The following is a 15,901-nucleotide window of genomic DNA, read 5'->3' on the forward strand; positions in this document are numbered from 1 at the left end:
TTTATCTGAAAAATAGGTAATAAGTATTACTAATAAGTATTTACCAAATGTATACGTTTAGCTTAGGAGCATTTGTCGGCCTGAGACGAGGTGTTGAGGTGAGTCCAGATAGAAGGGTATCGGGTGAAGCTAACAGGCATCAATAGCTAGAGAACTACTCCGTGTCAACCGAAGACTGGCATCCTATTGTTGCTTGGCTGACTTCCAACGATACTTTGCGTGTGTGTGTGTGTGTGTGTGTGTGTGTGTGTGTGTGTGTGTATGTACTAACATTACAGTAAAAGCAGAGACAGGCTACTGAAAGCAATGACGAAATGGGGAACACCGATGGAGATAAGAAGAAAATAAAAGAGCGCTAACTGCCTCTCGGTCTCTCACAAACACACACGTGCACAAAAACACACACCTTTCTATAAACACATGAGCGCACATTAAACAGGAGAGGACATGATTTAAAATCCAAGAATATATTGCATACATCATAGTAAACTGTATACTGAAATTTTATCATGTATACAAATACAGTGTAATGGTCTTGTTGGTGTAATAAACTTGCAGCCATGACAACACAGGCCTGAGGCCTCTGAACTTTTTGAACAACAGTGACTTTACAGACAAGGGACTATCTTAAAATATATCATCATCAGCATGAAGCCAATTGTAAAACAGACAGAAAACACATACACATACAGTACATATAATCTTTGATCACATGCTCAACTAGAAATTCAGACATTACACAGGTCTGTGATTTCGAGATTACATCTTATTCCTTGAGCCCAATCAGACACTTTTCTCCTTTTCCAAAAATTCTATTATTATAGGAAAATGTGTTATAAAAGAAATACTCATGAAACAAACCACCAGAACATTACACCGATGCAGCATAATTGACACTTTCTCCTTTGTGGACATTGTGGCCTGTAATGTCCCCCTTCCTCATAACAGTTCCCTTTATTCAGCAACTATCTTTGGCTTCTTAATTCTCGCTATCAATTTTAGTGTTTTTCATGGTCTCACTGAAAGTCATACTTCCTTAATACGATTTACACTAATTGACAAAAATAATGATGTTTATAAGGAGAGTAAAACAGATGGGATCCACTTTGGATATGTTAAATTGTATTTATGGTCAGGATGCATTTCTTTGTTGGACAGCATTGTGGAAAATAACTCTCACAAACAAATGCTAGAATGGAGAGAGGTTGCAACGTCTACATTTTCAATCAAGCTAAACCAGCAAAAATACTGTGCATATATGCATGATAAACATATATATTACACTGAGATTATGTATGGCAAAGTCAACAATATGCTAAAATCAATTAAGGCACACCATTATAATACATAGTGTGGAGTCAGTTCATCTGCTAACATTAGTGGAGTATTGTTATCCACGCTACTCATCAAAGAGGATGAATAAATACAACAGCTATTACGTTTTAAATAAATAAATACAGAAGGGATATACAGTAAACTACAACTATACACAAGTTACTCATTCAAGACACCTACAGGAACATTGTGTTGTTTTGTTAATGTTATTTTTACAACCTTGGTCTTATTTGTGTAGGATTGGCCATCAATCGGATCAGTTACAATTTCACACAGTTATTCTGAAGTTCACAAAAAGGCATTGACCAAATTTTCCAACATACACGTCTTTTATGGTGTAACATGACCTGTTGCTCACACTTCCTTAACCTGTAAATCATCATAATCAGATAATGTATTAGCTATTCCAGCATTCTTTACCTTTCATTAAGTTTGACTGTTTTGAACCAATAAGACACTGTTTTATAGTTGTGATAAAAGTCAATTTCGCCACAAATATCAGTGATGATGTGCAAACTGTTATAAGCAAAAGGATTAATGGCCAAGACATTGAAAATAAGACCAAAATAATAAATAAAAAACATTATGTTTCTATGCAACTAAAGAAGAGTCCTAAACCTATGTTGACATACAACCCTGAACATGAACATAGCTGAATTCGACAGCTTGTCTGTTGTTTTCAAAGTGTCATTTTCAAATTAGACAGAAAAGAGGTAAGTACAGTACATTCTGGATATCCTTGTAAAACCTTTTTATTTTACAAAGTACAAATATTTTATATCATTGATCCTATTAGACCCTTATTTGAGGGAAATCATTTCATCAGTTAATTTCCTCTATATTCTCATTTCTCTTGAATATTCCTTAGTCTCTAACTCTAAATTGTGTTCAGTTATTTCCCTTTGTCGGTCTGTCAGATGCCGTTGGCTTTATTGAGTGAGGTGTTGCTGCCCTCTTTGGTATCTGTAACAGCCTTCATGGCTTGCTCAACAGCATCTGCCAGGGGCACCTTGTCCTCTGCTTCCGTCTCTCTGTGGTAGAAGTAGTTGAAGTTGGAAACAATGACGGGAACAGGCAAAGCAATGGTCAACACACCTGCGATGGCACACAAGGTGCCGACCATTTTCCCCCCCATGGTAATGGGACACATGTCCCCGTAGCCTACAGTTGTCATGGTAACCACAGCCCACCAGAAGCCATCAGGTATGCTAACGAACTGGGTGTTAGGGTCATCTACCTCAGCAAAGTAGATAGCACTGGAGAAGAGGATGACTCCGATGAAGAGGAAGAAGATTAACAAGCCAAGCTCACGCATGCTGGCCTTCAGAGTCTGTCCCAGGATCTGCAGCCCCTTGGAGTGACGTGAGAGTTTGAATATACGAAACACCCTGACCAGACGGATGATGCGCAGAATGGCCAAAGACATGTTCTGACCTGAGCTCTCTTGTGGCGTTGAGATCAATTCTGTAATCACGGTAACAAAATAAGGGATTATGGATACAATGTCAATGATGTTCATGATGTTGTTGAAAAATTCCCTTTTGCTAGGACAGACCACAAATCTCACACACAGCTCAAAGAAGAACCAAGCAATGCAGGCAGACTCAATGATGAAGAAAGGATCGGAGAAAATTGTGGGCTTTGCACCAGATGGAGCCACAGAACTGTGAAATCTAGATTGGTTGAAAGGCAGAACTGCTGTGTGCACAATTGGGTCAGAGTCATCTCTGAATTCTGGCAGCGTTTCCATGCAAAAAATAATGATAGATATGACAATAACAAAAACCGACACCAGTGCTACACTTCGGGCTGCATTTGAGCTCTCTGGGTACTCAAACAGCAACCAGAATTGCCTGTACACATCATTATTAGGTAGAGGGATCTCAACATCCTTTATGAATCCTTCATCTTCTCTGAACTGCTCCATGGCCTCGATTCCAAGCTCGTAGAACACAATTTCATCTGCAAACACATCCAGGGGAACGTTAGCCGGACGTCTGATCTTACCCCCTGACTGGTAATAATACAAGATGCCGTCAAAGCTTGGTCGGTTCCGATCAAAGAAGTACTCGTTCCTCATTGGATCAAAGTAGTACATCCTCTTTAAAGGATCACCTAGCAGCGTCTCAGGAAACTGGTCCAAAGTTTTGAGCTGTGTCTCAAAACGAAGACCGGCGATGTTGATGATTACTTTCTGGTCTCCGTCATCCAGCCCTTTTTTATCCGTAAACAGATCCTCGCAGCAATCTTTTGCAAGCCGGCGGAAGATCGTCTCACTCTCCTTAGTGCCCTCACTATTTAGCAGCAATTTCCAGTTTGAGATCATACTGGCGCAGCTACTGTACCCTTGTCTGCTTGGAGTTGGCATCATTGGGGACTGGGGTACTCCTAGTGTCTGTGTGTGTGGAATGGGTATAGAAGAGGTGGATTCCCAAATGCAGGAGGGGACGGGTGTAGAGGAAATCTGAGAGGCTCGCATAAGGTAGTTGCTGCCTGGGCTGCTGTGCTCTGGAGGCAAGTCCACTGTGAGAGCTGTGGTCTCATCAGCGTAGGAGTCCACCTCATCCTCAAAGCTGCCATCAAGATCATCTAGGCTCTCAAAGTCTACCAGGGCCACATCCATGGCTGCAGTTCAGCCAGTGCAAAGCCTTGGTACCCCAGGTTAACGCAATCTCACACACACACACACACACACGCACACACACACACACACACACACACACACACACACACACACACACACACACACACACACAGATGGACAGATGGGAGGCTCAGTCACCAGAATCAGCAGCAGGGTACCAGAGCTCTTCAGCAAAGCACTTACAGTCACAGGAAAAATGTAAACACCTGTAGAGTGAGAGACAGAGAAAGAGAGTCAGTGTGTTTCGTTCAATGATTAATTGTTTGTTCTGTGTTTATTGTCATCATGCGACAAGTATATGACATTGGACAGCAGATGTTCTATCAAAACTCCTTGTTTCTTAGATACCCATATCTCCGGAAACCAGCAGAAAGAGAAAAGCGAGGGGGAGAGGGAGACACAGAAATGTCGGAAGAAAGAGGAGGACGAGGGTGAGGCAGCTTGAAGATGTAAAGAAAGAAAGAAAATGGAGATTATAAAATAATAATCAATCCTTTTGAAAGAAAGACAAACTTCTTGCTACTTTTTTCCACAGTTATGGTGTTTTATCAACACACTGTGATGAGTCATGTAACTGTGAAACACGAAGACAACAAACATAAAACAAGACTAGCTAATGGAGGGCTTATTTGTTACATGCTTGAATATCTTTGAATATCCACACACATTATTTCTCTATCTCACACATAGACATATTCACAAACATAACACTCAAAGGGAATCAAGGTACGCGACCTGTAATAACCCAGGCTGTAGAAGGAGAGAGCATCTCAGGGTAACTGGCTGCGCATACATTAGTGCATAATTAACTGGCTGTACAGTGATAGCTCGGGCCAAGCTTCCCCACGACACCAGGGGTCACATTTACACTGCAATATGACACATTACTTCTTCTAGAAATACACTCTGCTCCTATTGTGCCATGCATGTGTATCTGGATTTAAACTGACCCGAGCTAGTGTGACTTTTCATCAGCAAGAAGATTACATTTATTAGTAAGCTGCTCTTTGAGGTGTGCATCAATTAGTGTGATTGCATTTGTCTAAATGTGTGTGTGTCTGTGCAGTGCATATATTGTACATGTGTGATTGTGTGTGACTGAGTGCTGACGCCTAATACAGATGTCTAATTAAAAACCAGTGCCATCTAAAACCAGTGCCAGTGATAGCAATACTTCTGGGAAAAAGAAAGGGGGGGGGGGGGGGGGGGGGGGGGGGGCGGGAGATGGGCCGGCTGAGTGGATAAAGAGCATGACATGAAAATTGTTGGGAAGAAGGATGTGGGTGGAAGGATTGGGCGGGATGAGGACAGAATGCAAGACAAGGAAAGGAAAGTGACAATGAGAGAGAGTGGGAGTTGATAGGTGGGTGGATAGACAGGATGATGAGAGAGCAACCCTGACAAGGAAAGAGGGGCAGTTTATCAAGAGCAGATGAAACAAACGACAATGAGGGGTAATAGACACAAAATCTGTGATGGATTGTGCACACAGGAAGAGGGCTCACTCAAAATGAGTAAAGACGTCCAGTAGGATTGCACCTATGATACAATTACATGATGAAAGCCATGTAAAATGTTAAATCAAATCAACACCACAAGCATAACTTTCTCATGATTCTAAAATAGAAGTTGCACAAGAAGACACTTGCTCTTGGATCAATACCTGGAAATTAGCCAATGATATTGCACTGCTCGACCAATTCCTCATGTTTTTCCAATAATTCAATATGCCGAACGAACTGCTGACCCTTAGATGTCTGTCTCAGAAAGTAACGGAAAGACGTATGATTGCTGTGACTCACCAAAATGACAAAAGGTTTCCAGAACAGTTCAAGATGGTTCACAGAATAATTACAGCTGTGCCACAGCTCTTTTGAAAGTTGTATGTTTAGGTTAAGATTCTGCCTTCTTCTAAAAACAGAGTGAAATCTGACTCAAGACATGTGAAATGAGATAAAAGCTGCAATGCCAAGCTGCTCCCTTTTCTGTTAAAAGAAGAAACGTAATGGGAACTTAACTGCCGAAACAAGCTCAACATTGCCCCACTGCAATAAGACTTTACAATAAATCACCTCTGGCCAAATCAATCAGACAACTATAACACCGTTACACTGTTGTTTGTTTGTTTGGTTAAATATTTGCACTATTGTTTAGTTAGTTAATTTAATATTGTTCTATTTTATTGTATATATTATGCATTTTTATATTTAATATTTCCCCTTGCGGGATTAATAAAGTAACTATCTATCTATCTATCTATCTATCTATCTATCTATCTATCTCTAGACAGAATAATAAGCAAGCAGCACACACCTTACCTTCCTGAGCAAGAAGTCTACTGACCATGTGTGTGTACAATATGCTGAAAAAAGCAAAAACGGGAGATGGAGAAAAAAGGTTCTTGACAAGTTCTGCCACTGCGGTAGCTTTCTGCTTCCTCCTCAATTGACATCAGAAAGACTGACTTATAACAGACTACATTGGGTAACCTTATGCTGGACTAGAAACTAGAGCTGTGGCCAAGGCTACACGCACACACACACACACACACACACACACACAACACACATGCAAACAAGCATGGACACAGGTCACAGAAAAACAAAGAAAAGAAGCAGAAAGAAATCTGTCAATATTGCGCCATTTATATTTTTGTATGCAAGTGTGTGTCTGTGTTTGTGTGTATATGTACCTGTATATATAATAATAATAATAATACATTTTATTTGTATAGCGCTTTAAAAGGCACTCAAAGACATTTTACATGGTAAAAACAGAAACAATAAAAGCAATTATAATAAGAACAAAATAGATGACGTCATAACAGTAAGATATATATATATATATATATATATATATGTATATATATGTGTGTGTGTGTGTGTGTGTGTGTGTGTGTGTCTGACATGTGTGCCATAAGCCATCTCTCAGTGATCTGTGCTCAAGGCCTTCTAGAGTGGAATGGAGCGATTAGATCCTCAAATCTCTCCATGCTTGACTAAGGCCATGTCCACATTACTCCGTTTTTACTCCGTATTTGCTACGTTTACACTGAGCAGCCACACTACGCCGGAGTTTTGGAGCACCCTAAACGGAGGGATCTGAAAACTCCGGCGAGGTTGGAGGTGTTTGAGAACTCCGGGGTTGCGTTTGCGTGTGGACGGTCGGATACGGATGTGCTTAGAAAAAATTACGCCCACACCCGTGTTCGCTACTGGATTGGTTCTTGGCAACCATGACGTCTCCGTCCCTGATTCGTCACACTCACTATCACATGACCCGTACCCGGAAGAAAACAAACTGGGCTACCAGCGATTCATTTCAACATGGATAACTAATTGCAAGCGTTGCTGCTAGCACAACAGCTAGCAGCAGCTATGCAGTAAAAGTCTGCATTTCTGTGGAGGAAGCAGCTGTTATTGGAGTGATTAGCGAGCGGCGTGACCGGCATCAGCCCTATGGAGCAGCTGGTTGTTTTTAGATTCTAATGAGAAGACATGCTGCTCTAACGTTTTACTTCTTCCGTTTGGTAGCCTTGAGAGACCTTAGTCTGTAAGTATGTATTTATGGAGCATGAAAATATGTACGTAGATATATTCTATTCGCGTGTTTAGTATAACATTTGTGTTGTATTAAATGCTAATCGCGGTTAGCATTTCTCCATTGGCGGTAATGTTAAAATTAGCTTAGAAGCTAGCTAGGCGGACATGTTACATGCTGGCTATATCATGGATTGTTGTTTTGTATTCGTGTAATGTGTATAGGGACAGTTCGTAAAGCCATATTTCATATTGTGCTTCCACAGTTTTACAAATAAAGATTCACACTGAAGTCTTGAAACTCTTCTATGGATTCCATGGTCTTTATTTCACGGATCTACTGTTAGCGATCTGCTAAGCTTTCCTGCACGAAGGAAGAGCAGAATAGAGTGAGAGACGTGTGTTGACCACATGTATGGACCCATATTCTAGTAAACGTTTACGTGTAAGTGTTGATTTTAAAGTAAATTTGATGTGAGAGAGATAGACCCGCACCGCTGTAATGCTAATCGCGGTTAGCATTTCTCCATTGGCGGTAATGTTAAAATTAGCTTAGAAGCTAGCTAGGCGGACATGACGTTCAGAGCTACTAGTGAGAACAGACATCAACAACACGGAGGAAACGAGTGAGAGACCACATTGATGGACCCATAATCTAGTAAACGTTTATGTGTAAGTGTTGATGTTAAAGTAAATTTGGAGAGAGAGAGACAGAGCGAGTATTTTTTTTTTTTTTAACTAAGCAAGCAATTCACTTCCTGTTTACACCGTCACGCGCATGCCCAGTGTAGTTAATGGTCACGTGCTGTCCGCCTTCGACGGCTGCCGTGTGGACGCAGATCAACTCGAGAATGATGCTGAAACTCCCGTGTGGACGGAGATCGTTTCTATTTGACAAATCTGCATCCAAGGAGAAACGGAGTAGTGTGGACAGGGCATAACTCACCCTACACACACACACACACACACACACACACACACATTCCTGTACTTCTATCTTTGTGAGGACACTCATTGCCATAATGCTTTCCCGACCCCCTTACCCTAACCTTAACTATCACAACTAAATGCCTATCCCCAACCCTTAACATACCATACGTTGACCTTTACCCTAACCGTAACCTAAGTCTAGTAAGTCTAAACCCTAAAACAGGCCTTTAAAGAAGTGAGGACTAATGTCTAAAACTCAAATTACGTCAGGAAGCTTCCACCCCACTCTCATAATTTACAAGAGCATGTGTGAACAACTACTGTGGAGAGTCTCGTCAACGCTGTTTATCAACATGTCTTGTTCTATTTCCACCAACATTTGTCGAATGGTAAGAATTAAATCCCTTCATGCCCGTCAGTTCAATTTTTGAGTTATAAAAGTACTCTTTCAAGGATATAAACTAGGGCTCTTTACGTTTTTCAGCCAAAAAAGTGTCAATGTGAGAACACTAACGCCCCATTAAATCAATTACAGTCAAACTTGCTTAACGTTTCTTTTCTTTAGGATTTTCTTAGTGTTCTTTCTGTCATACTCTCTTCAAAATCATTGTATTATATTATGATTCCATGTATTTGTATGTTAATTGATGGCAGTATACCTGCATATCTGCAAATGCTTAAGCAAACAAAAGAAAAATCTACACAAAAACAATGTAATCAATGTGGACACAATATAAAATTAATCTAGATGTTGTGCATTGATTGAAAACACATGAGAGACTTTTTTCTAGAGTACATGACACATGCTGTACATTTGTTCATTATTAAAATGATCCATATTAGCAAAAACTATTCTATTTAGATCAATTGAATGGATTCTTAAACATAAAAACACAAACTCTTCCTACCGTAATGAGGTTAAAATGTATATGCATTTTAACATTGCATAACCACAATCAAATGTTGTGATGTTAACACCATGGAATTTAAAATGAACCTACTTCCATTTGATTAATGACAACATTAAACCACATTTTAAAAGGCAGGCTGTCTGAAGTTCTGTGCTGAAGTCTTGAATTACATTAATTTAACAGATCAGTGGGCAAGGAAGTGATTTGTAGGTTAACAGGGTTTATAACTCAAAAGAATGAAAAATAAAAATCTGAATAAATAAGAATAAAACAATTAATGAAGAGATATTTAAGATATAATATATGTGGACACAGTATATCATATACTATAATACTCTTGCATATACATGGAAAAAGATACTTGTAGCTCTGCTGTGAGGACAAATGCTTCTAAGGAGGCATTGTGACCTTGACTTGTGTTAGGAAAGCGTATAACAGAGGTGTCGTATGGGGCCCCTGCCAACCCATGGTGGTCCTATTCTTGCCATGCTATTTATATACGGGGAGTCATAGTGGGAGCAACCCATGAGATAACAACTCTTAATACACGTGCACACAAATACAGGCATGCACTTCACATAGTTAGCAGAAAGAAAATACATGTGGGACAGTATGGGAGTCTATCGGAAATACATTATTTTCATGCTGAGCTGAGCAACTGTGCATTTCAGTAAGCTGAGCGCAGTGACTTTACCACATGTGTAAACATGAGCAGATGTTCAGGCAGATCTAGCTTAACTACAATCCTTTGCTATAGCTGGTCGGCAAGAGAAGCCTGTGGAGAAGAGATTTAAATCTTACAAATTAAAATGATGATGATAATAATAATAATAACAATAACAATAACAACAACAATAACAATAGTACTACAAATAATAATTGGAATAATTGTATAACATTTACTTAAAATGAACCTTTTCCAACCTAGGATTTGCTATATAAACCATTGTAACACCAATGTCACTGTCTTAAGATGCGTCATGCACACTCGTTGTCTCCACATTACACACACACTGCTTCTCTCCGACTGAGCGGATTAAAGTCATATCCTCCCCATAAAGAGACAACAAACAACATGACCATGTCGTTAGTTGACTTAAAAGCTCTTTGTTGACTGAGTAGGAACGAGACTGCGGACTTCAGAGCTTTTAAAGCATAAAAGGTTTAAGAGGCAAAGAGGTCAAGCCTGATCCATGTAAAGTTTATTACAGCCATTACGCCTCCGGAACCCTCAGCTCTGACAGTAGCTGGAAAGTGGGTTTTCACGTGTGTTTTTGTCTTTGTGTGTGTGTGTGTTAGTGTGTCCAAAGTAATTCCACTCAGGCTTGAGGTTTCAGAGGCTTCATTAAATTTTCAAGTGATCTTTTGCTTGCTGCTGATCCTGGGGAAAGTCCTAACATTTTGATCTCAATGGATCTCAGGTCTGCCTTTGTCATCAGTTGTGAGTCACCTGGAAAGATTGGTGCAAATTTGCCTAATATTTCTCTATGGACACTTTTATCCCAGTTACTTATCTAGTGTAAGTTATATGACAATGCACTGATACATAATATTACGCTAAACTATATACTACATAGACTATATACCTAAACGGTGATGCAAATTTGCTTAAAGCTTCCACTGATGAAGCCGTTTCAATTTAGCATGTCTCCTGTTTAACAAATCGTCCAAATTCCAACACACTTTACGAAATAATATTCATTATTACAAGAATACATCTGCAGTGTGCCAGATGTTTGTAGCTGAGCCCAGTTGGTGATTTTGTTAAGTGTGCTAGCACAAGTGTAAAAGCATTAGGGTTAATTTTTCATTCTGTCAAAAGAACTACAGGGGGCCTTCTCTCCTCCAGGTAAAGTAAATACAGTATGGTTGACATTGTATGCTGGACTTTCTGTTATGTCCCTGTGTTGTGGTGGGGGGTCTCTGGCTGTGTGAGGGCATTGGTTGGTAGAGCTAGTATTTTTGGACCCTGGAGTTTTTTACCCTATTAAGCAGATTAATGCAGGCTGGGTAGCTCAGTGCTATAAGCCGAGGGATCTCTTCTGTCAGATCAACACAGATACTAGCGAGCCATCACAGATAGGCACACATACACAAATAACACACACACACACACACACACACATAGGGAAACATAAGGCTGCCCGAGTCACATATTTATACCTCAATTCTCCATATTTCTATATCTGTCAGACAGAACATATAGAGCAATATGTTCACTTTTAACACCTTACAACTGGTATGTCATCAGAATCTATGTGTAGAAACGAAAGTGTATTTCAGGTACGCTTAAAAGAATACTCCACGATTTAGCATTACACTCTATAACATTGTTAGACTCAAAACGGACAAAAAAAAACAACAGAATACAGGATCAAATCTGATGCATCAGTTGGGTTGTAGATTTCGGTGCGTTATGCTAGTAGCAGCTAATGTAGCTCGAAATGCTAGCCTCGAGAAGAGATAAGAAGAGGGCTACAGAAGTATACGATCACTTCTTTTTAACTCCACACCCCCAATGTTTTTTATTTTCAAACTTCAGCTCCAGACTAAACACAATTACACACTTAGAAATCACAAGCGCTATAGCAAAGAGTACACTGTGAATGAAAACCATGCGAAGCAATGATGACACATTAATGTATTCAAAATTTCAAAATGTGAATGTGTGATTAAGTGCACACTGAAGTAGACAAAAGCAATTATTTTTATTTGCGGATGATGACTTTTAAGGATTATTGGTTTTTGGAACATTAATTACTGTACCTACCTATCATTGGTGTTATTAACAGTCACTCTGGGCTGGACCAGGCTGTGGATTGCAATCAAGCTGCAGTTTGGACTTCTGGAATAATCTTCTGTATTAAGTATCACACATCCAGAGAGTGGAAGTTAAAACTGTTCACCAATACATCATTTTGAATGCACACACAGAAAGAGCTGACAAACTGCTAGAAAACATTTAAATAACATTTTGCCCATATGTCTGTCTGGGGCAGATTTGTGGTCTACGTGCAGTCTCCACGAGGCATTCATACGAAGTAAGCTGCTGATGCTGACATGGGTGTGTCTGCAGGCTCCAGGCCAAGTCCCAGTGCACAGCAGCTGGGACAAAAATCCTCCCTTGGCCTTTGAGACAGACAGACAGACAGACAGACACACACACACACACACACCCAGACACACACAAAATCACTTCCTTCCTGATAAATACAAAACTTCCTGCGGAGCATCCAAAAACAGAACATTGTAGGCCTACTTTTGACAAAGACAGACTGGAGTAAATTATACGGGCTAACCAACAGGTGCAAACTACGGTCATTCATTCAATCAGAGGAATAAATCAACAGTTTATTACAAGACCATTCACTTCAATTGCAAAAACATCCGCAACAAACCTGGAACAAAGCTTGTGACTGTATTTCAGATCTAGAGTACATGCCTTTCAATCAGAAGAAGTAAACATAAATCCATAGTAATCAGACAGATAGCATACTGCCTAATGCTCTGGTTTCATAAAAAATACATATTATGTCTGAGGTAAGAAGACATTTACCATATGCCAACTGCAATGTAGTTATATTGTTTCTTGTTACTCCTGGATATGGACAAACAATGAACGCTGCTAATTGTTTGAGTATGGAAACATAAAAACATGTCAGCTCTTGTTATTTGACGGGGCTTCCTTAATTACTGGCACAGAGATTGATGTGCCAGCATGGGTCTGTATTCTTCTGTCACTTCTGCTGCATCAGCAATGTTGTGCTGCGTCTGCCTGCATCTCACTCATTTCTTCTCAAACATTCATATAAGGTCTCTTCATGTTACTTAACATCTTCATCGAACTCTTTGTGACCTTTGCCTATCATCATGAAGTAACATAAAACCAAAAGGTTAAATGTCGTCATTTCGATTTACCTCAAAAGCAGTGAAACACACACACACACACACACATGCTCTCATCCCTCCCACTGTACCCACCCCACCCTGGCGTTCCTCCTCCACATTAGGGATTAAGCGGTATCATTCACAGAAATATTTTATTTTTTTTAGAAGCCTTTTTTGTGCCAAATCCCGACTAGGAAATTATGGCCATCTGGTGTGACTCTCTATTACATATCACTAATCTCAGGTGGCGTACAAACAGCTAACACACGTCCATGACATCCAGAGAGAAACACACACAGATGACAAATTGCGGCAAGCATATTAAGTGAGTCTCCACATCTGCTTATACAATAACTATATCACACATATTGTACCACTTTCTGACCTCTTTTTTTCCTCTCTCAGTAACAGTTTACTAACTTGGACAGCATGGACGGACGGACAAGTCTGCTCATATCAACTTGTACAGAATACAACCACTGATGGTGTTAAAATGAGACAGGGTAATATGGCTTTGGGTTGGTGATCATCACAACTAAATGCCATAATTGGCAAAAATGGACCAAACAATGTGCTTTTCCTGTAAAGACCCGTTTCACTAAGTCTCAACACCAAGAAAAACTCCTTTGCCATAAAAGGTTTCTTATTTCTTAAAAAAAACTTTTGGGTTACGCAGGTGTTAATTAATCACAGAATGGAGTGTGTGAGCCATGACAGGTGGGAGAAAGATAGAGAGTCAATGAAGATTTGAGGGGTTTTGTAAAAAATGAGATGCTAACTTCAGAAAGTTTGCTTGGAGATAAATAACATTTGTGACTTTGATCAAAGAGGGTTTGGAGAAATGGATGCATGCAACCATGCAGAGGTAAAACTCTAAACACTACAACACTTGTAAGATATAGAAAAACATTATAGTTTGGTGTTACATGAAACCCTGAACCAGACAGAGAAATAAAACACATTACATAAAATCTTTAGTCAAACTGTGATTGACTATAAAAAATGACTATATAGATATATACTGTATGTCAGTGTTTTTGACACGCATACAAGCAACAGCGCTTTGCAGATCAAGGTTTTACATGAAACATGATGCACCCATTAAACACTATATCTATTTAAAGCTATAACACCAGGCCTGTTTCCAGTCTAAGAAAAATCAAGCCACGGTCCTAGCTTTCCTCAATTCTGAACATCTTTGAAAACAATTGAGATGGAAAAGAGGAAAACGAATGCACCATCACAGATGCCGTAAAATAGCTCTGAAGTAATATGTACAAGCTAAGTATCTGACTCTGTAATGTAGGGAATGATGGACGTAACAAACATCCAAATGAGAAGAACATATGTATCCAGATACATGGGAGAATTATCTTAAGGATAAACCATGCGCCATTTCTCTCTGTTAGCAGGAATGTATTTTTAAATTTTTTCCAATTTCTTAAGAAAGGAAGAGGTCAGAAAAAGAAGTAGCCTAAGCTGTGATTTCTCTGTTGTTCCAGCGGCAGACATGAGCACCGCGCATGCAGCGCGACTGTGCAACAGCTGGTTGAATAGAAAAAAAGAAAAAACTGAAGGCCTACCTTCAGTGCGATCCTACAAACTTCTGGGCGTTGTTGGAGAAAGTTTGGCGCTCCGGGCCATGCCGGACTCATGGTTAGCGCGCACTGGAGCGACTGACCACAACGCGCGTCCAGTCACCCCCGGGCTGACCGCACCGACAGCACGCACGGCGGAGGTGCCAATCACCCTGGGGCCAGATGTGAGAGTTGTATAACAGCAGCATGATTATGTTTAATTTGGCCAATTCCCCGCTTGCAAAATCCCTGTTCTCTTCCGAGTTCTCCGACCAAAGCTGTGTCGCTTTATCTCGAGGGGGGGGGGGGGGGGTAGAGAGAGAGAGACGAAGGAGATTTAAAAGGCTTGTTTCCTAACCTCTGCCTGGCTATATCCCTTATGCTCTCTTGACCACCAGACTTTCTCTCCTGATTTCTAATCAATACTGTGGCATGGAGCTAATTATTTTGTTACTAAATGTCTTTGAATTATAGGTTCACAAGTTGTGTTTCCACATATGCAGCGCTACTCCCCACGACCTGTTTCCCTTTAAAAGAGTTGAGTTGTAGTTGTTTTGAGATGGCCCTGAAAAACATGTGAACCAATACTTTGTTTTTTAGTCCTGCATTCCATAAAGACATTTTACTGTTTTGCAATTCCACTTTGTTATCTATTGCATATCCATTTATAAGTACCTATATTGTATTTCACCTGGGCTGTGCATGTCAAAAGGGAAACTCTCCATGGTTAAATAAGAGGGATTCACTGCATTACTGTCATACATTTCCCGTCATCACTGTTTAAATAGATGTGTCTGACTCAGATGCTTCCACTGGCTGACCCCAGGACCTGTGAGCAGCCTCAGGCTGGGGAGGGGATGTCACTGTCTGGCTCCTTTCTGACTGAACATTGATTGGGACAGAGTTGAGTAGCATGCACAGTATGTATGGGCTTCCCTCTGCAGGCTTCTGGTGGCGCTGCACTTTGTTTACTTTTCAGGCCTTAGTTCTTAAATTTAAGTTTTTGGTTTGATTTGATTTGGTTTGCATTTGTTTGAAAATGTGACCTGTCTAAAGTCAGTTTCAAGGATGCACTAT

General features: G+C 40.1%; 1 protein-coding gene across 1 annotated transcript; it reads right to left on the bottom strand.

Annotated features, from left to right (window-relative positions):
* Nucleotides 1–2,248: 2,248 nt before the first annotated feature.
* kcna10a (potassium voltage-gated channel, shaker-related subfamily, member 10a) lies at nucleotides 2,249–3,958 on the bottom strand. The gene has a single exon (XM_076091290.1). The coding sequence runs from the start codon at nucleotides 3,956–3,958 to the stop codon at nucleotides 2,249–2,251; it is 1,710 nt and encodes a 569-aa protein (XP_075947405.1).
* Between the last annotated feature and the right edge of the window lie 11,943 nt (nucleotides 3,959–15,901).

The sequence above is a fragment of the Anarhichas minor genome, unplaced genomic scaffold (genome assembly GCF_050575085.1).
Source record: "Anarhichas minor isolate MPS153535 unplaced genomic scaffold, ASM5057508v1 ptg000003l, whole genome shotgun sequence".
In the NCBI taxonomy this organism is placed as follows: domain Eukaryota; kingdom Metazoa; phylum Chordata; class Actinopteri; order Perciformes; family Anarhichadidae; genus Anarhichas; species Anarhichas minor.

Bases quoted from the DNA above. Each gene is read 5' to 3' on its own strand.
- kcna10a (XM_076091290.1), bottom strand. From the start codon at position 3,958: ATGGATGTGGCCCTGGTAGACTTTGAGAGCCTAGATGATCTTGATGGC.